The 22,967-nt window shown below is 40.2% G+C and overlaps 1 protein-coding gene across 3 annotated transcripts in view; it reads right to left on the reverse strand.

Moving 5' to 3' along the window:
• Nucleotides 1–1,121: 1,121 nt before the first annotated feature.
• The window catches only part of LOC306971846 (zinc finger protein 536-like), a 39,691-nt gene continuing 17,845 nt past the window's right edge, over nt 1,122–22,967 (reverse strand). Inside the window, exons 3-5 of one of the 3 annotated variants that reach the window (XM_079568278.1) lie at nt 13,736–14,449; nt 2,549–2,576; nt 1,975–2,114 (exon numbers count right to left, since the gene is read on the reverse strand). In XM_079568278.1, coding sequence (XP_079424404.1) covers nt 2,557–2,576; nt 13,736–14,449 — 734 coding nt within the window. In that variant the 3' untranslated portion in view covers nt 1,975–2,114; nt 2,549–2,556. Of the gene's footprint in view, nt 2,115–2,548; nt 2,577–13,735; nt 14,450–22,967 lie in introns of all 3 variants that reach the window. The other 2 variants (XM_079568279.1, XM_079568277.1) reach the window with 2 other exon arrangements.

Below are 22,967 nucleotides of genomic sequence, written 5' to 3' on the forward strand. Positions count from 1 at the left end.
TGGCACGCCACTCCGGCTGTTGGATCATGCCTTCAGTCCAGATATTAATTTATGTATGTTTGCTATGTGACCAGACTGAAGATTACATATTGTATAATTTTACATATCAAATAAATTCAGGTATTACCAACCATGAATGCCACAAGAAATGCTCTTATTAGACAGATGTCATGACATTGTTGACATGGATTATACAAACTATAGTGGGCTGAAATGGGTTGGAAACTTCCTACCTTCCTAGCATCTCAGAAATAAACATAAGCAAGAATCTTCTCAATGCAATAATACGTTGTTGCTCTTTTAAGAGGAATCCTTATCCTGTCTGTAGGTCAGGTTGTTCAGCTTTGGTTGAACTTTAATGCCCCAAAGGCCATTAGTGGCTAAATCACATGGCACACATGCACAATCACAGCAATGTTAGCTACAATTATGTAGCTCATTCTGCATAATTTTAATAGATTATGACAATGGTGCTGAAACACAATGATCCCTCCAAATTGGCAGATTATCACAGAGCTACATCATGATTTCATCTTTGTATCATCCATCCCTACTCTGACCACAACACCAACATATGAAAATCTCATTTAAAAAATGTTGACATAGATGTACTGTGTAAAAGATGCAAACCAGCACAATCTGTGTAATAAATTGGTGACTTGGACATGACACTGCAAGAAAGCTTATGCTTGTACAATGGCAGGTGTTATGCTCCAGGTGGATGAGTTCTTATTATATACTGCTGTACTCTGTTTCCTTCATGACCCATTTCTATCAAAGACTATATGACTGTTATCTGCTATATTTGTAAGCGCTCAAACCGAGGGGCATCCAAAGGTCACCCAGGTTCCACTCTGCTCTGCGGGGATGAGGAAGTGTATAATGGGTAACTTATACCTACAAACTATAACAAATGTTCGGAAACAGACAGAAATAGTATTTAATACTTGGGCTGGTCCTTGAGCCACCTACATGTACGCAAATATGGACCACCAAATGTGGGGGAAAGTGAATTATCTTCGCCTTGCAGTGTAACCAAAGATGCTCTGAAAAGTTTTAATATGAATTCGCAGATAAAATCCTCAGTGCCTGGGTAACATGGCAGCACCATGTTGATTGGGGCTCTTTCACCCTGCTGGACATATCCGGTATATGCACACATGGCTGGTTTCACTCAATAACGCAGTCGAAAAGGGGATTTGAATGTACTATCAATGGATTTCTGCAGTTTTTATTTTTTCTTTCTTCCATTTCCTTGGTTCCCCTTAATTGAGCATTGTTCCAGCATGAGGGCATGAAGCATAGGAGTTAATGGGCAATAATTATATGTGAGAGAGGCTTTCTCCCCGGAGTGGAATCCAGAACAAATGGAAGCTCCGATGTGCAACATTCTACTTCATTACATCTGCTGCGATTAAAGCCCCAACATCTGGCACCATATCCTGACAGATAGACAAGCCTCGTGGACTGGAAGGGAAATGGAGAGATATTTACAAAAATCTAACTCGGGGTATTTACTGGATGAAAGAACAAGAGCTTCAGGCAGACTGGCTACATTTCCCCTATCAGACTTAGCGCTGAAGTGATAGATGCGGGTAAACACAACTAAATCGTTCGGACACTTTGGACAAAATGAACAACGCTAAATACCCTCACTGCACATTCACATCACGACGGACTTTATTGATATAGGCAGCTTCTTTTTTTTCTTTTTTTGCGACAGATAAATAGTACATACTTCGGCTTTTCAAGTAGACACTGGAATGTACATCAATGCATTTTCAAACAATCCTAATTCATCAGTGTTCAAGCTAAAAAAAACAAAAACAAGAATGGTTTGAAGTGTCTGTTGTTGCCGTGGCAGCATCAAGTCCCGCAGAGTGATGTCATGCCCACGTGGTCCCGCCCCGCTGGTACTCTCTCATCTCCGGTGATGCCCGGTGGCGGGGCTGGTCTGGAGGGCCCATGCTGCGGGGTGTGGGAGCGGCGGAGGCGGCGATCGGGGTACATGCTGTTGTCGAAGGGCTTGCGGTGCACGCACAAAACGTGGGTCTTCAAGTTGCCCTTCTGGGACGCGCTGTAGGGACAGTAGCGGCACTGGAATGGTTTGCGAGCTGCAGATAGATGAAAAAAGAAAAAAACAACATAAATGGATGTCAGTCTTGGTAAGGGTTTTCTTAGAATGTAATTAAAAATGAATGAGGTCCCACTGGATGATTTCTGAGATGATGGCATTTGATGTCTACTTGCTTCAAAAACCTCTTCCCAGGCGACCATTATTAGATCAATCAATACAGTCTCTATAGTACTGTGCAAAATAATACAATATGCTGCATTTGTTTTTCAAAAGATAGGCCAAATTTAAAATAGATAATACTTTTAACCATGTGCATTGACTAGACAAATCGAATCATGTTTGCAATAAAGCCCTTTAGGGGAGTTAATAGTGATAACAAGACCTACTTTACTAAATGGTGCAAATTATCAGTCTTCCAGATGGATAATTGTATCTTCTAAGTTACAAAAAAAACAATTCAACTGGACTTACTTTTTTGATCAGATGCAAACGTTGGCACCTGCAACAAAAAGTAAATCCAGTTCAGTTATTTTCATACGTATAGAAGATAACATATAATGTTTGTTTGTTTCTTACTTACTTACTCACCAACATTTATATTACTTTCTACTTAACAACATGCTACTGTCTCACGGCAACAAAGAAGGTCTGTCCCTGTTGTGTTGCCGTAGGGGCGATGATGATGTGTTGTATTAGGAGCGGAGGAGAGGCTAAATGCTAACAACGTCTTTTTGCGTGACTGAGCGCACGCACAAAGACCAGACAGGCACGCATCAACTCGTCTAAGCTCAGGTAAGAACATATCTCAGAATGGAAAAACAGTGGCCTATTCCTTTAAGTCATATATCCATGTCCAGTGCTGAGCCTATAGTTATTATAGTGTATTTGAGTTCAGAGGTGGTACAACAGCTACATTTACTCAAGTACATTTGGCCTACCTAAGAAACCTTTTGAAAACATTGAAGAACAGAGTAAAGCACAATGCTTATTTTAGTGCACCCCACACAAAATCAGGGAGAAACAAGGGAACAAAACAAGAAATAGGTTTGGGGTGAGGGCGCTGTGTGGCGGTTTATCCCAAGACTGGTCTTGGCTGTAGGATGGTGTTGAGATGTTAATCTAATTTATGTAACTTTTTTTTAAGTCAATTTTTTATTATCAATTCTCTAATTTTCTTCTCACTTGCAAATTGTCTTCTCTAACTTCAACTCTCATTTTACTACTTTTTTCCCCATTGTATTTGTGCCTGTCTTTCACTCAGTGTAACAGTGTCAAACATAGCAATCATTGTGATAGTTTTGTTAAGAGTATCTTTACCACTTAACATTTGGGTTGCTCACAGTTAAGTTTAACAAATGAAAGATTTATGATGACTTAAGGCGTGATTTTAAATACTACGCTTCTAAGTTCAAGGTTTAGCCGTTAAAAAAAATGCATATAATTATATGCATTGCTTGATCAGACATTCATGCTCAGTTACTCAGTACTTGTGTGGTTGTTTACTCTGAGTAACTACTCTAACTAACACAAGTAACACCCACCTCTGTGCTGTATAAAAATAAAATGTATATCCTGCTTATACAGTAGCATTGTGACTTTAAGTTTATGAAAGGAGGATGTCAAATAAAAAAGAACAAAAGTGAAGCATGTAAACTGTATAAAGAGGATGACAATGTGCTCTTTGTCACAGCTAATCTTACCAAGCCACAATGACTCATTATGATCAGGACGTTTTTCATAAAGAGCTTTTCTTTGTGAGCCATTTCCTGGTCTCACACACGTAGCTCATGGACAAATAAATACACACAGCAGTGCTGAGCTGAGGAATGACAGATGTCTGCAGCTGGAAGGCCAGGCATGCCAAAACTTCCTGTCTGTCCCCCTCCTTTAGTGCCTGCACCACAAGTAATGTACAGTCTACAACACAGTGCACTGCGTACCTTACTCTTGCAAATGACAAAGCAGCGTACTACTACTAAGAGATTCCAAATCGGGGTTTAATAACAATCTGTGTGACACGGTATTCCCTTTTATAAAACAACTGCTTTGATTTAATGTATTAAAGTGGACACTATCACTCAAAACTTTATTGTGCTATTAACCATGTTACTATGTTGCATCCCAAACACACTGCAGTATTTTACTTCATTCACTTAGCTTCGAGTAATCCTGCTTAATTTAGTTGTTTCTCTTCCCAAAACAGAAAACACTCTGATTTGTATTCTTTTAGATGTTGATGCACACTAGATGAAACCCGTATTGAGCTGTTCTGCACCAACTAGTGTGATTTGTTAGCATGACCGTAGCTAAAAATGAAAGCTTGTTTCACTGTTTTATAACGCCCTCCAGGTCACCCCGAAATCATAGCCAGCCCAGCCTCTCACTCCTTACTGTATGTTCCACACTTACACATGATATATTCACTTTAAGGTAAGTAAGTGATGACATTTCGCAATCCAGTTTTATCACTTATGCTTAAACTGAACTATGGGGTTGAAGATCAGACAGGAAATTTGTACGCAGCCTTTGACATTGTTTCCATCATTGTTTTGTGACATCAACCAGAGACAAAGAGCAAAAAAAAAAAAAAAATACGATGTGTTGCTTAAGAACTAGCAAGCAGCAACGAATACTGCTAATGGCTTCCATAAGTTTATCTGACCTCAATAAAAATCAGTGCGACACCAAAAGCCCAAAGGTGCTGCTGACATCAAAACAAACCGCTCCGGATGATTCATTAACGTTATACCTACGCCGTCGCGCTATTTTTAACACATTACATCAGTGAACAACTTTCTCCTTCGCCTCTGTCCTAACACTTCAATGTGCTTTGCGGTGATTCATAGTTACAGTAAACCATTATGCGCTGAAGTCATTCGACATCACTTCCCAAAAACGAAGGCCTGTCTGAGCCTTTTGACCCCACCCCCTCACCACCTCTCCTGTTCCTCCTCCTCTCCATCATCATCGGTCTCATCAGCAGCTCAGCCCGGGACAGCTGCACTGCCACTTCTCGCACATCTACATAAAAAAGGTGTTTTGGTCTGTGTGTGTGTAGGGGGGGTAGAAATGTGGGGAAACTCACAGAAGGTGCGAGCAATAAAAAGGTAATGCTCCATCTGCCGGTTTTGGAGTAACCCGGTGGCCGTAAAGGACAGGTTTTGGCACATCTGAATATGATCATGACAGCACCGAGGGAGAGAGAAGGGAGGGGATGAGGGACAGACAGTTTTTTTCTTTTTTCTTTTTTTTTAGGGGACGAGGCGGTCCGCAGTGAAGGAACAATAGTATAAAGAAAGCTTTGTCACGGTCCAGGTACAGAGCTGAACTTCCCCCAAGTCAAAACCGATGCGAGTGGAAAAACAGGAAGTGGTGAGTGACAGTAGAAATAACAGGTCTGATTCATGGCGCTTCTGACTAACTGTAAAACAGCTTAATATAGTTGCCATAGTGTAATTGACAGACAGAGTTCCAGTCAGAGTAATAAATCCCATGCCTTGTGAAATACTACAGCTGTCTAGTCTCACATAAATTCATTCCTTTTATTATTATCATCACTATACTTTCCTTTTTTCCTTTTAACTGTAGTACACTCAAAAATGTCATGGCAACATATTCGCAAAACATTAACAATGTTACACAGTAATGGCCCTTACCAACACACAAAGACAAAAGAGTCCAGGATCAAAGGTTATAAGTTCCCATGGAAATCCACAATTTTAGGAGAACTCACCATCAAGCCTTGTCCATAGACTATGTAATGTAAAAAAAGAGAAAGAATGAATAAATACATTTAAATACTTTTATGTTAAAAATAACTTCCATTTCACTCTCCATTCATTGCTTTACCATGGAAGATACCCCTTTAGTGGTTTCGACGAGGCAATCCCAGGCTGTTCGTCTATCATGTATGCACAAGATATCTGAGCTTTGGGCCTAAGGTAGAAAAAACACTGAGCTCACATCGTATACTGCAAATGGCAAATAAACCAAATCTGAATCATTATGCCTTTCAGTCATGTGACTTCTGTTGTTATGGCGGCCATTTTCACATAACACAAAAAAGTTGATTACTGATTGTTGTAATGAGCACAAATAAAGGGTATACATGCGTTTTCAATGATATCATACATAGTTCCGGCCGCCATTTTGAATACCGAAGTAGAATTATGCCGCATTACAATATGTAACAATGTCTCTACTCAAGATGAAAATGAAAGACAACTGATTCACAGTGGCATTTTCATTTACTCGTGATCATTGCTTAAGAAGATAACAGTAAAAACACGGCCCCAGAGAGTGCACATGTATGTTCAGAAACTAGTAAGTCGGTGTTTAAGCTGCTCAAGATGTTAGCATGCTACTGGTTAGCATTTAGCTTCAACAGCTCAGCTCTGACCTCTCCAAGAACAAAGCCCTGAACGACATCTAGCCTTGGATACATGTGACAGAGGTCAGAGCTGAGCCGTTACTGTAGTATTTCCTCCGTGTTCATAGATGTGAGCAGCACATGTGATTATCGTGTTGAAACCATCGACAGTTGATTGATGACATTTGCTAACTGTTAGCATGCTAACGTCTTGAGCAGTGTAAACACTGACTCAGACTGAGACTCTGTTGACATGACAAACAGTGTTTTCAGTGTTATCTTCTTGAGCAATGATGTCAATCAGTTGTCTTTCATTTTCATCCTGAATAGAGATATTGTTACACAATGTAGTACTGCATAATTCTACTTCGGTATTCAAAATGGCGGAACTTCCCCCAAGGAACTATGCGTGATGCCATTGGAAATGCATGTATATCCTTTATTTGTGCTTATTGCAACAATCAGTAAACAACGTTTTAGTGTTATTAACCTCCTAAACCCCGCCTTAAATGAGCACATTTTGTTGGCTTTACCCAAACCTAAAGGCGTCTCAACTTCCCCCGCTTTTTTATTGTGTTATTGTTGCTTTTCCAGCACATTTTTGTTGCTCTTTTGTGGCTCTTCTTTTGCTTTTTCTTCACTTTTTAATTGTGTTTTTGTCGCTTGTTTATTGCGTTTTGTTACTTTGCTTTTTTCAAGAAGCTTTAAGATTTGGGTAGAGCCAAACTGGATAAAATGTGCAGGGTTCAGGTGGGGGTTAAGCAGAGTTTTAACTTCTTTTTTTTAAATCAAAATTCTTGCGATGAAGTACACAGAACTAAAAAGAAACATATTACATTGTCCGTGAATAAGGAGCACCCAAAGGCCCAACTCCCAGGATACAGCTTGTTGCCTTACATGTCTATCTTGTCCCTCTTCTCCTGATCCTGCTGCTCACTCTTCCCTCCCACCAGACGAGAAGGGAGGTCCAAAAGAGGGCAACCTCTAAATAAGTTCCATTAATCACAGGCCAAAGTCTAATGTAACTAATATTTTACAATTAGAGGAGACAGCAGTGGGCTCCAGGCCATCCATCTCTCCGCCACATGATCCTTCCTTCATTTCATACAGCACACATACGGCACACCGCTGCTCTGGCCACGGCTTCAAAAGCACCACAACGCAGGCTGCACACTCCCCTGCTCATGTACAGTGTGATGGGCTATAGGAAATGGACTGCCAAAAACATGGTAACAAATTATTCTCACAGGCTGCACTGACTTTCTGAAGGATCATGTGTGTGAAATATGGACCAATGCAACAATGATGGGGGTGAGAGAATTATAAGCTGTCAGACAATCAGACAGGCTGTAAAGAATGGAACGATAGTGAGCAGCAACTGTCATAAAGCTTTACTACCGTTTCACTTTTTATATCCCCGGGGAGGAAAAATCAAAATAAAACAATTAAATATAGTAATAGGATTTCCAGATGTTGGTAAACAACAAGCCAGTCCTAATTTGTGCTTTTATTGACCAATAAGGAAAATATTGATTGTGAGTGTCATTTATCATATTTATAGTCCATGGTAATAGCAACATGTTTTTGTTGTGTTGGTATAGCTTTATATGAAGGGGTGCTCATTAACTATTAATAAAGTTTTAATAATAAGCATTAGTAATCGGTTTAGGGTTACGGTTAGGATTAGGGGACACAAGGAATAAGTATTTTATTCATGTTAGGTAACAATAGTATATCTTTACAAACATATTATTTGTGGACTATCATTAATAATGCTTAATACCTTATCAGTACTTAACAAGCAACCCTTAATATAAGATACAGTTATTGACACACTCTGCTTACATCCATTGTATTTTCTGAAATATTCACTTCAAACTGTTAGTCTGGTAGATATTCTATTCTCCGTTTTAAGTTTTTGTCTTTGATCGGGGGTATAAGGATAGGGGTATGTGAGCACTTAGCAGGGTGGAACTGAATACCATTTGAATATTATTAAATAAAGTAAAATGTGTTTTTACTTATAAATTGGAGTTGTATTTTATCATTTTCTAAATAGTTAACTGCACGTCCAGGTAGGGGTACGGAACATAAAAAGGTTGGGAGCCGCTGCAAAAGTCGAATAATGGCATATCTTTGACACACTACCCCAATACCAATACAATGAGCATTTGTGTTCCTAAATGATTGTTTGATGCATATAACAACCCCTCCCGCTATTTCCAAGTGACACAATGCACCTGGGCCTGTTTACGAGTCGTTTTTTTTCTCCTTCCCCCAGTGAGAGTGCGTTGTGGCGACTATGGTAGATAATGGCCATGATGACAGTGGCCGGTCTGACGGGGGCCGCGCGGGCTCGATGGTGACGGATGACTTGGGCCCGAGCTCTGATGGCAGCGGGACAGTGAGTGATGACTGCACCTCCGTCCCCCTGCCCCACCCCGCATTGTGTCTATGAGGAGCGGCACAGGGCACAAAGGCACAAAGGCAGGCCGCGCTGCTGCCCTCTCTCTGCCCCATCTGCTCGCAGCTCACTCTTTCACCTCTCAGTCCCTCCATCTATCTCCATCTACGGCCATCTTTCTGCCGGGCCTTTCTGCTGCCTGCCTCTGTCACCCGGTCAGCCAAGGCTATGCAGAGGTCATACAATGAGATAATGACTAACCCCTTTTCAACCTTTCAAATCAGCCTCTTTCTTTCCCCCTCAGTGTGCTTTTTCACTCCCCATCCTTTTCTCTATCGATTTTCTCATATTCACTCATTCTCATGAGCCTCAAAGGCCCCACATAAAGGGGATGCTGGTTTAGTGAACTGTTTAACTAGTTCAAGTTAAAGTCTAACAACAAACCCCACACAAATGATTTGCAAATCATGATATAACCTACTATGACAAATATTTGACTGTAGGGCTGCATGATACTGTATGAGAAAAATATCTGTTTATACTGTGATACTAAAATTAGTACAACATTTTGCTGAACCATTTCAACATTGTACATTCTGTTGAATTTAAACAAACATCCAAAATAAGTTTTATTTTCCGAAAATAGTTTCAAATGGAGAGTAAATCAGGACCAAAATATAGCTAAAATGGGAGTAAATAAGGTAAATCAAGATTACAAGTCAACTTTTGCACATTTTGAAGTTGCTTTAGGCTGTGTTTGAAAATATAAAATGTTAATCTCAGACAGATAGAAAAACTGATGGGAATTTATTTATTTTACTTACAATATGGATCATGTGTCACTTAATTATGGAATTGCAATCATTAATTATTATGCAGCCCCACGTTTTGTTAACTCATAACAAAATAAGAGTATCTATACGTATACCTCTAAATAAACCCTAGTTATTTTATGTCAACAAACATGTATTGTATTGTACTATGTATTAAAAAAATAAGAAGTTAGTCCTTTCTCTACACTTAAAAACGAGCAAATGTATAACAATAGTTTTTGCAGACTCACTAGATTACAATTGCAATTGCACAATTGTCAACCACAATATTCAGTTTTACTCATTCCTTGGATGAGTAGTTGCCAATCTGAATATCTAAAATAAATGTAATTGCCGTTGTGACCCATTTTTAAAACTATAAATGTGAAATAATTTGCTGTAAGACAACAGAAGAAACTATATTTTAAGCATCTGCTGAGCGAAACATTGTTCTATGTTGCTTAAGACCTGCACTACTCGTCTGTCTAATATAATCTAATATAATCTAATGTAATCTATAAGTGTGTGGCCCATTGAAACAAGTGCATTTATTATATTGAGCCTTACAGGCAGAAAGTAAAAGTGTTCAGATCTTCAAAAAATGTCCCCATGAGCGTGCCTTAAGCATACATGGAACATGACATGGTTCTTATTAATCTCAACTTTGTGAGAGTGAAAAATACTCCTCTTTTTAAGACTACACTCACAGCCCTCACTGTGGTAAACACCGCCATCTAGTGGCCCTTATGCACCAGTGCATGCTCAGTTAGCTGCACAGGGAAGGGATCAGTGAGAGTAATGAGCATGCAGACAGGTTCAAGCAGAGGTCACCATCTGGCCAATTACCACTGCTGCCACATTAGAACCGACCTGGGCTGTCAGTGCAGACACATCACTCCATGTCCAAACTGCCCGCCAATATGTCACCGTGCCACTCCACGTGCCATACAGTATGGAGAGGCAGGAGAGGAGACAGGCTTGTGACACTGCCACCTGGTCAGTGCCGCAGTTTACCGGACAGGCTGCCGGGACACCTGCCTCGCGACACTTTTGGAGGGCACTCCAACGGATCCTCAATGTCACCACAAGGCGGATCAGTGTCTGCCTGAGTGACAGCTGCTTATTGTGCCACAGTCAGATACTTCCTCACCAAAATCTGGGAGAAAACTAGGAAACATTAAGTGGACACGAAAAACTGATTAGAATACTTTAGGGCCACTCAAATAGTTTGTAAAAGTTAGAGTACACCTGCAGTAGCTCATTTAATCATTCACAAGCTCGACCCAGTGTCATTTACAGGTCGGTCAAGCTGACTGATACTCCCTGTTAAAAATTAAAATTCAACAATACTTCTTAAGGAGAATTTTCCGGAGTTATCAATCACTCTTAAACTTTCCCCAAGGATTATGCTTTCATAGTTTAAAATACTGTAAAATATGTGCAACTATTAGAAAAAAAAACAACACAATGAAGTTAAAAAAAAATACTTCTAATCATTAGTTGTTGTGAGTTGTAGCAAGTTGATTCTTTAGTCATGGCCTTCTTGCTATTTCTTTACGCACCTCCCTACAGCAACAAGAAGAGTTAGGTTTTCTTTTGCAAACCAACAGGAGTAATTATGACACATTAGTTGAGAATTTGTTGTCGATTACCAGGACTGGGATGAGACGCAGAATTACAATAAGGGGTTAAAACAATCTGTATCACGATTCCAATATGTTGCAATTTAAAGGAACAGGCCACCATTTTTACGTACTGAGATATGTTCTTGCCTGAGCTTAGACGAGTTGATGCATACCTGTCTGGTCTTTGTGTGTGCCCTCAGTCACGCAAAAACGACCAAAGATGTTGTTAGCATTTGGCCTCTCCTAATGTGTTCCTATAGCTCCAAATGGGGGTGAAGTTGGAAGCTACCACGCTCGTCCATGGGCACGCACAAAGACCGGATAGGTACGTGCCAACTCGTCTAAGCTCAGGTAAGAACATATCACAGCATGGAAGAACTGTGTGCACTCAGTCACGCAAAAAGACCAAAGATGTTGTTAGCATTTGGCCTATCTCAATGTATTCCTATAGCTCCAAACGGGGTGAAGTTAGAAGCGACCAAGCTCTTCCACAAAGACCAGACAGGTGTGTATCAACTTGTCTAAGCTCAGGTAAGAACATTATCTCAATATGTAAAAACGGTGGCCTGTTCCTTTAATTAATTAACTTTTTAATACTTTATGCTAAATTAAATTAAGGTGTTATTGCTTACAACCAGTGGAGGATTCCTGTGTATGTTTGCTCCGTGGACTATGGGAAGCCACGCTAAACTTCCCACAGATTTTATCATAAGAATCCGTAGCGCACGGTATGATCAAAGACGAGCGGCGCCGGCCAACTTTCTGAATCATATCTAACATGGCGTTACATGCACCAAAGGCTTGAAAGTAACATGAACAGCCTTTCGTCATGAAGGGGAGGGGGATGTCGTTCACATATTATAATAACCATCTGTACAATCCAATAGAAAAGTACATGTTGCTGTTGGAATCATAAAGAAGGGGAACAGATGTTAATCCCTAATGGAGTTGACAGGCACTTTCCTGTCTTTCACATGAACATATTGAGTTTCTGAATAAGAGGGGGATCAGAGTGAAGGTGTATCGTGTTGCACTCATAATACATGCATATCAAAGACCCCAGCTGTTGGATTCGCTCTCGGGAGACACAGCATTATTAAATCCGCACTCGGCGAGCACATCACACCCGCACAAGAGCTTAAGCCTCTCCATCACTGGCCCCGGATCATTTGAAACTTATCGCGTGAGGAGATCATAATGTGTCTTAAAGTGAACGGCTAATCAGCGAGCGCACCTGAGTCTTCTCCACTTGGAAGATTTGTTAGGGGGGGAAAAAAACGACAAACTGGAAAGTGCTATAAGGGAAGTGTTGCCGTTTGTAATTGGCATGATTCATTTGCACAGTCACACTCACTCTTCACACTCGGGCTGTCAGGTGAAGACGGATAAGATGCTGCCAAAAAATCATTTTAAGGGAGTCTTGGGATCTATAGAAGCGTACACGTAGCATGCCAAGTAACACATAGGTATAGGTAAAGTTCGGTGTTGTTAACTTTGTGTCAACAACTTTCTGTTGTTTTTCTGCAGAACTGTGGGAAGCAAGTGTGAAAGGAATGTGTGGCGTCCACTAGATGGCAATGTATGCATTTTGAATGTGGGTTAGATACTGCTGTGAGTTGATTAAAGGAAGGACATAGGCTCAAACTGAAATACCACTGTCCACTCATACTTTGTTGTACATTACATTGACCGAGCATGAAGGTCTGGTGGTCAGAAAAGGGGGAAAGAAAGATTTCACATTTGATTTTTTTTTAAGTTTTTTTGACACCGAGGTTTTGTGCATACATTTCTCACAATCATGATTTGTGCAGGGGGCAGGATTTGACTCCTGGGCCTCAGGTTGCCAATGCCAACCCCAGTTGTATTACACTGAACTAGCATATTATTTGGTGTCATAAATAAAGGCTTATTGAAGAAAAAAAAAGGCTTGGAGTCATGTAGTTAAAGTCAAGCCTTGCTATTTGTACCTAAATATACAAATTAGTTTTGTAGATTCTCCTTAACCTCTTACCCTCCGCCTTAACACATTGTCTCCAGTTTGGCTTTATCCAAATGTAAAAGCTTCTTGACTGGAGAGCAACAGTGTAATGCCTCATTTGAAAGAAAACTGAGTGTGACTTTTTTGTTGCGTGTTTGGCATGGTTTTGTCACATTTTGAGGCATTTTTGTTTTTGTCTCTTTGCTACATTGTTAGGTTTTCTGTCACTCTTTTGTGGCTATTGTTGCGCTTTAGTCACTTTTTTGTTGCGCTTTCATCCCTGTTTCCGTTGCTATTTTGACACTTTTTTCAAGTCAGATTTGGGTAAAGCCAAACTGGGGAAAGTGTGCTCAGGTTCAGGTGGGGGTTAAGAGGTTAAAGCATTCTTATTGCCAAGAAGTTTTCTAACATTTTTTTTTTTCTCTTCAGCTGATAATGGTCGTAATGTTCTGCCTGATCTGTACGCTCACCTGCTGCAGCATCCTTTGCTCCAGAACCGTTCACCATGGTTTTTGACGGGGGGGTAAGACTGGCCTGGGACCTTAGGAAAGACAGGAGCCCCGCCTGGTGCTGCAGTGACAGGGCCTGCCCGGGGTTCAGACTCTCCAGGGAGGTGATTGGAGATTCACTGATCGCTCTGCCCCACTGTCCGGCTGGCTCAAGTTTCTCCCCGGCATTCTGAAAACTGCTGTTCGCGACCTCCTCCATGAAGTTATTTTTCTTCCTTTTTGCGGAATCATCACTTTCATTCTCAGATTTCTCAGCGTCACCGTTATGGCCGGTGTGATCATTGTCATCCGCGGGTTTAAAGTCGCAGTGAAAGGAAACGTCGAAACTTTGCAGCCTGCGGGCCATGTTGGGAGTTAGTCCGTTTGTGAAAAACCCGGGCATCTGCACGAGGGCGTCTGGTCGGACAGACAAGTCTAATGGCTCATATTGAGATTTTCTGGTGTGAGACGGCGCAGATGGATCCAGATCTTTCTCGGGTTTCTTCATCAAGGAGGCATTCTTGGTGTCCAGGCCAAAGTAGGGATTTGCGGCCGGGCTGAAGTCATCCCTAGACTTTGGTCGTAGTTTAGACGGGCTGGTGTCGGGGTGATCTGGGGTGCTCTGCCAGGGAGAGAACGGGTAGCGGTACATGGAGGCATAGTTAGTGGACGGTGGGCATCTGTAGACATTTTCACCTAAACAAAAGAGACAGGAGATAGTTTTATTAATGCACTCTTGTTTGCAAAACTTAAGACACGAAAACAAACAACAAAACAACAACTGTGCTTGTTCTTGTCACTTGGCACAATGTTTTTTCGTGACTTTCTGAAGAGAAAATACATTCCTGACTAACTTAACCAGACAAAGAGGTTGTGCACAGTGTTTATGCCTATATAAATGATTGACAAATGATTAGGAACAATTTGTAAATGCTCTACAAATGCTAATAGTATGAAGTTATTGAAGTGTAACCCAGATCTGGATGTTACAGTGAATTACATCGCGTCTATATTCTCCTTTGAGTGCTTAATTTGTTCATCAGTTCTCATTATATACTTTTTCAAGTTTCAAAAAATATTTTTTTCACAGTATATAATTGCTATTGAATTTGTCTTATTGAAACAGATGGTCTTCATTTGAAATAATAAGAACCAAAACCAGTATGTGCATCTGAACCGTATCAAGTTGAAGCCTAGCCTAACTTGTTTTCCAGAAGCTATTAAGTTTACTAACAACTGTCTTGCGGTTTTGCCATGGCAACATTTATTTCATCTAAGTGACTAAACCACAAAGAATACATCAACCATGACTTTCCCAGAATCGTTAGATGGCACCACTGGTTACCATGCAAATGAAGGGAAAATAAAGTTTTCTTGGCCCAGCTGAGAGATAAAAGACTTCTGAAATTGACCCCAAAGCAAGAGCGTATGTGCGGTCTACAGTGAACATTTTCTACAGCTCAAAGTATGTACCAACAAGCTTTGTCTAAACATGAAAAATGTTGCAATCCTGCAGCAGGCTGAGTTGAATGATTTAAGTGCTGCCCCGCAGTAAATCAAGCTTGTAATCAGCTTTCAGCTCCAGTGATCCATCATTTTACAGTATGGACGCCACCACCATGTGCAATAAATACACTCAGAGATGTTAACAGCAAACCCGATTCTTCCAGAAATAATAAACAGTCAAATAGTAAAACAACTAGAACAAGGCACATGTCGGCGCTGAGAACCTCATTCCATCAGAGGCAGTGAGCGGGTTCCCCCGTCACACCAAACCAAATCCTACATGTGAGGGCTTCTGATTAACACACCACGCGCTAAAGCCAAGTTTATTTTTGCTTTACCGTTGAAAAATGGTGTGCTGCAAGCATAATTCAAAAAGAACAAAGTGTATTATTGTGGAGACTGACACCGGCTAATTTTTCTCCTTTCAGCTTGTGACTAATAACCATCTGGAAGCGAGATTTGATCAGGCTCTCCATAACTTTTAATTGCAGGTAATTTTCACGTCTTCCTCCTGCTGTTGACGCACAGTTTATCAGCTTCACAGCCGTCAGTAGAGCTGGCAGAGGGGTTAAATAGACTCCATTTTGACCATTCTGAGTTAGTGATTGTCTGAGACCCCGGTCTCGCACTGTCTTTAAACACACCAGCTGTTTCCCTGCCATTCCAATTACAGTAAAAGTCATCTGACGCCATTACGCCGCAAATATTGGCAGTTTATTGCCCAACACTCTCCTGGCATTTGAAGGTCAGGTCATACATTATACTGTGTCTTTTTAGGGGGATGCGTCTGGGATGGGGAGATAAACCCAGCCACCATTAATTTAATTCTATGCATATTGATGCCTTATTGTTCTTCTTTAATGGACTAATATCTGAGTTACAACAGTGATTCATGCCCGCGCCACAGAAATATCAATTTCATAAACCTCCAGATCTGACCCTGAGGTAGGTCTCCGAGGTAAATCCAAATCTAATGATCTGTACTTGTTACTTTCACTTTGTTCCCGGCGCTAATGGAAAAGCAGCCATAGTGAGTTGAATGGCTGTAAAATGAGGTGTGTATTGGGACATTTCAATTGTGCCAAAGCATAAAATAACAGCCATCTATTAATTAAATGGAGCAGAACCTGATGAAATTGTAAAGTCAAGGTAAGAAGAAGTAGATTTATGCCCTTGAACGGAAGATAGTCATGCTCCCTTACTGCATAATTTATTATCTCACATTACAAGGACTCGTACAGTGGTTTCAGAAAGTATTTGGATCTCTTTTAATTACCTCCTTTTTTATCATATAGCTGTCCGCCTCACGTTTATTTTCTATTGGGGATAATTCTACACAATGATTTACATTTACAAGTGGTTCTCAAACTGCGGTGCATGTTCCTCTGGTGGGACTTCTTCAGGTGCTACTAATTAGGGGAAGGGAGGGAAATCTCATTTGCATAGCGCTTTTCACACGACACAAGTCACCCCAAGCGCTTCACACAAGTCAAATTATTAAGGAGAATTTCACTTGGGCTTTTGTCAGTATGTAAAAGCTCATGATAAAAAAAAGTGCGGAATCTATACAGGGGTGGGTGTAATTGCAGTATTTTAAAGGGATATTTCAAGATTTTTGACACACAGTAGGGCCTCATTTCCTCGTTATCCAAAGTGTTTTCTGGAGATATATATATATAGATTTTTTTTTTTTAATTCATGCAGTATTTGAAGAGTTTAGTGGTGCTAGGCTAGTGGTAGGCTAGCGCATGTCTATGGTAACTAGTAGCCTGCATTAAAAACAGTCTGACCCAAGCACAGTGCACCTGAGGCAAATCACTTATAACACCAGACTACCGATATAAATGTCTGTGTTGACTGAATATTTTTTTTATTTTGCATTTAAAAGAACTTAGAGCAGCTTCAGCTTCCTGGTTGTAAGCCACGCAGCGGCGTAGTGATCTGCTAGGTTACCGGATCTACAGTAGTTTGTTTACCTGCGGCCAGCATTACGACACATGGAATTCACAAAGGAGCTTTCTACAAATCAGATATGACAACGAGGACTACCCGATGATTTTGAAGAGGTTTGTAATGCAGGCTACTAGTTACCATAGACATGCGCTAGCCTAGCACTAACCTAGCACCAGTAAACTCTTCAAATATAAGGACTGCATGAATAAAAAATTAAAAAATTATATCCCCAGAAATCAACAACACTCTGGAAAACAAGGAAATGAGGCCCTATGTCAAAAATCCTAAAATATCTCTTTAAGAATCAACTCAATAACATGGGAATACATACAGTAGAATGAGTGTGAAGACTCCTATGTATCCACTGTATGAGCCTGTTTTGGTGTGTGCGGTGACTTCTGTTTGTGTGCTTAAGAGCGGGAACACAGACTTCAACAGCGCCACACCCCTGTCTCCAGTAAAAATCAGCTTAATGGACATCTATCAAGCACGCCATATATCTCAATTATTCCGCGGCTTAAATTACGATGACATTAAGCCTCGAATGCACCAAACTCTCACATCTGACCTCATCTTTCAGCATCCTCAACCCATTTGCCAGCCTACACACTATTATAGCGGTAAAAAAAAAAAGAAGAAAAAACACACACACACACACACAAACACTCAAGCATTCATTTTATTTATTTTTTTCCCCCTTCTTGCTTTTTGGATGAGTGCCATCTTTGTGATTGCCTGGTTCATGCTAACTTAATCAGTTTAAGATTTACTTACACCCGGCTGAGGCGCACATTATGCGAGGGGAGTAATTTTAGAGTTTAAAGATTTATCAAGCCAAACTCCAATTACGGCGTCATTACAAAAGGCGCAGAGCCTCTCTCACCTAACACACAGCGGTCTAATGAAGTGATGCGCGTGTGAGTTATCTGCCCTTACTGGATGTGCATAAAAGGGGCAGGGAAAGGGGAGGGGAGGGGGGGGGGGGGAGGGGGGGGCAAACGGTAAGTAAATAAATAAATAAGAGCTTCAAGTGAGCCATGTCTGGAAAAAAAAAGAAAAGAAAAAAAAAAAAGCATGCAGCTGGGGCCCTGGACAAGTGATTCATTTCATATGGAAATGGGCTTTAAGATTTACAGCCATACATCAGCGTCAATGCAATCACAGCCGCACATACTATATGCTTACACAGGCATTTGGCACTTATATTGTTCATATCAAAGTGCATATACCACCGCAACCATTTCATTTTGCACCTAAAATGGAGAATCAGTGCTGCACGGTGGCTGCTGCTTTGGTGTAAGATGAAACGGAGTCACACACAAGACTGGTGAGAAAACAGGGGCACCAGATGTTCTTTGATGTTTATAATAGCATATATTATTAATATTAATTAGAGCACATAGTCAATGACGCATTTGGGACGTTTCCAAGTCAATTAAGCCAAATGGCATTCAGGAGACGCTGGAACAATATTTCAAGGCAGGTGTTCAGAACTCCCTGGGTAAATCTTTTTATCTGCATGCTAGGAAAACAAGCATTTTGAGCTTAATTTGAGCCTCATATCTGCAATAATAATTAAAAAGAGGATTAAAAGACAGAAGTGAGAGGAGATGGAGAAGCCAACAGGTAATCACTTTCGACAAACCAGCACGGATCACGGAAGAGGAGGAGAATTAGTGAAGGCAGATGTGGGAGATGAGTTTAGTGAAGATGCTTTTGATCGCAAAGGATGGAGTCAAAGGAGGTGTTATTACTTTATGTGAGGGTCTAAGTAAAATTGAATTTCTCATGTAATGTTTACTGCAGTATGTATAATAAACATTAAAGGAGTAGAGCTTTCATGTCGGTATTGGAAAGGTACCATCATAGCCGGATAGAGATGGCAAGAAGTTAAAGGTTGATAAATTACCATTTTCATTTATTGACAAATAAATAAAATAAGCTTTGACCAGTGTCACAAACATGTAAAACAACTGTTTATGTTTGCCAGTTAGTTTGTTTGTCTGACATATGTGGCATAGATGCTCAAAGAGAAAAAGAAAGTTCAGTCATGTCACAGAAATATGAATATTTAATTTGTCTCTTATGAAATTACATTTCAAAGGTTTTATATAAATATATAAAACAAAAAAGTGAGATGTGATTAAGTTCCAATCAGATAGGCCAGTGAAAGTACTGTGTTAAAAGTTTTACTTTATATTGTGATAATAGGACATGCAGGTTCAGGGTCTGTTCAGGGTGTTTGGCACTGTGAGAAAAGGCACCAGGGGTGTGTCTACACAGGATGGGCATGGGCCAATCTGACTTAATAAACATGGGAAATGAACATAAAAGTCACAAACTAATGCAAGCAAGATCAGGTGGGTTCATTTTGAATCAGTTACGGTGCAAACTTTCCTAATGCATTTCTAACATTTCTTCACTGGGATGAGTTTATAACTTTCAGAAAGCAATGCTGTCACAGTAATGTAAACAACAACTGTTAGTTCACTATCAATAACAAACCTTTATAATTAGAGAGTCAACACAAAAAGGTATTTTTTAATACAATTAATATAATTATATAATTTATAATAAACTGAACGATGAAATATATTTTATTCCACTATAGAAAAAAGGCAGATTGAGCCTTTGATCAACAAAAAAGAACCTGTGCTGCCCCGACATCAACATCAACCCATTTGGTCACATCTCCATTTCTTTCTTATATGCACATTATGCAGGTATGTGCTTATAAAAATTCTGTAGAAATGTGTCCTTGCCACAAGGCAAGCACCATTCACTAAGACCATAAGTTAAATTAATTTCATGCAGTATCACATGGGTCTATCTTTACAGAGTTGCTGTTTTTCTTTTTGTAATAATAGGACTTTATTTATGCGCTTGTTGTTCAATGCTTGGTCTTGATGCCCTCCAACACATATTAACATTCCTTCAACGTTAAAGGCTTGTTGCTGGTACAGTAAAAGCTTGCAGGACACATGCGGGCATGACATCATTACATGCTGTCTGCACATTGACCCAGGGGTTAGGGGTGTTGAATGGGACAAATTAATATGTGTCACAGCATTTTACATTTGGATGCCATGGTTTTTTTGGAGCTGGACTAAAACCGTCCCAAAGTAGGTCAGGGCCCTGCAGCGTTCAGCCATCATTAGTTTACCATTTAAAAATACTTAATATCAAATTAACTGCAACTATACTGTTTAACAGTGAAATGAATCAAATTGCTGTTTTAAGATGCTCTACTTGTTGCTGGTACAGTGGTGTGAAGCTTATGACAACTTCAAATTATTGGCAAAGTTTAAACGAGTCTTATTTGTGAAAAGAGCCACTATAGCAGAGCAACCAATGCCTCAATAGTTTTTGTTAGCAACTTCCATTATCTTACAGCAGCAGGCTGGAGTTTTCAGTTCCACTCATCTTCATTCTGTGCCTCTAGTGTTGCGTGAGCATCTGTATCAACATTTCTTTTGAAACTGACCTGGGATCTGCTCATTAACTTTCTATTGTCAGAACCTGGGCTGTATCTAAGACTCTTTAGCGTAACTGTGCCTGGTCCTTGACTCGAGTTGGGACAGAGAAGGAATCGGACACTGCAAACAGAGGGCAGATTGTATCTAAGGCCATACCTGTTAAGTGAAGATTGGTCTCCTTCACATCTCTTTCACACCAACTCTTCTAAGTTTTTATCTCTCGAATTTTGAAATAAATTAGACCTAAAGATTTATTAACGAGACGTACAGTAAATCCCTTATACTACTAGTTAACAAATTATGCATCTGCAAATATTAGGCAGCCCTCACAGAATGACAGCTCATATACTATATTTTGCGATCCATATTAGGCACATCAATAACTTCATGACCACCATAGGCTTCATATGAATAATGCAGTCAGTAATTCCGGACCAATCAATGTTCCTCAAGCTCGAACATCTGTTAGTGGTAAATTTTCCCCGGCGTCTCCGCTCTCCTGAATTAGACAACACACACTCACATCCGCCATCTTGCTTTTTTGATTCTCCTCCAAATGAAGCGGCAGACCGTCCTGATCAGTTACAAGCTCCCCCATCCCGCCAACAAACTTATCCCGGTTATTAAAGCCCGATCAAGTGGTGCGTGTTCCCCATATGTGTGCGGATTTACCTATCTGTCCCGCAGCAGACCTGAGAGTTGAGCCAGGGCCAACGCGCGTGTGATTGTGTTAATTAATCTGTCATTGTGAGCGCGGGGAGCAGCTGCAGAGGTCCGTGGGATATATTGTCAGGGCTAAACAATGCGCCGCTAAGCCCCCCGAGTGAGTCTACCATTACACCCGGACTAAGAACATAGAAGAGAGAGAGAGGAGAGGGAGCAGGCCGGATCCATCATTGACTAAAGCAATGACGCCTGACCTTTACAATGAATTAGTTTCCATGCTTAATATTGACTGAAATTAGAGGCTGATACTGAATGTGCCATCCCGCCAACTGAGCAAATCCGTGTGCAAGAGCCGCCGATTGTGAAATGTTGGGTGTATGGTGCAAGCGATAGGGCAGGAAAGCAAATAACAACGGCAAAAGAACAATATGTTTCTTAAAGAGCAACCCGCGAAATGCTGTCCATATGGGCATTAACGTGTAAATATGCAGATACCAGTATATGTTGACAATATGGCAACAAAACACGTAAGGGGATTAGACCTGATCCATTTATCATGGTTCCACCGCCATCTTTTAAGAGGATGTTGGATCATGTCCCAAAAGAAGGCTTCAGACTTTTGATATTTGACTCCAGTAGAAACAAATTGCATTGGGATTAATGTTCCTTTTGTTCTCGTCTAGTTTAGGTTTGCCATATATTGGGTTAGCAGGATGCCATGACAAGAGAGGCATTTTTACCCAGGGATACGAATCATCCAAATCACCAGGTGGAACAGAAGACTATCAATAAAAGTACCAGGTGGTAGATCAAATCATAAAAATCACTGGGTGGTATAGTTCAAATCATTAAAAACACCAGATGGCATGCATTAACATCTTGTGCCCCTGTAGGCAAGGGCTGGGGATGTGGCACATATAAAAAAAGAGGGTACTAATTATCCCTCCCATTCGACATGATGCCATTCTCTTAAAAAGGAAAGCGACAGTATCCACATTGATGACAGTAATATCTGTGATGACCCAGAGATTCTTGTCCACCTACACTACAAATGAACAAAGATAGAGGCCAAAGGACAAGCTGTTTCTTTTTTTTAAATGAAATAACAGAGATTATAGCAGGAATTGTATTTCAGACTTTCCTTAATAATTGTAGCTTTTGATTGCACGCTGATATATTGTCTTTCTGTTGAATTGATGACATCAGTTTCTGAAATGAAAGAAATTAAACCGCTGTGAGATGCTAAAATAACCTCTGTTGGAACTGTTTCATTTTTTTTTTTTTGTCCGAGAAGCTTTTGTACATTAAAAAAACTACTCTGAGTTCTTAAGATGATTTCTGTTTATGCCAGTTCAATTATAGTCAAGTACTTTTTGTTCATAATGTTTTGTAAAAAGTACCAAATGAACTTGAAAATGTTTATCTTTCATTTAATATCAACATTATGATTGATCTGTGGCTAAAGTTTGTTTTACCTATTTATTTATTTTTCTTTTGTACTTTTTTTTTTTTTTTTTCATTTTCAAACAAAAAAGAGACTTAGGTAAGTGTAAATTGTTAGTCATAGAGCAACCTCATTCAAAAATCTTTCAAGGAGTTGACCGGCACAGTTA

The sequence above is a fragment of the Gobius niger genome (genome assembly GCF_951799975.1).
Source record: "Gobius niger genome assembly, chromosome: 12".
Lineage (NCBI taxonomy): Eukaryota > Metazoa > Chordata > Actinopteri > Gobiiformes > Gobiidae > Gobius > Gobius niger.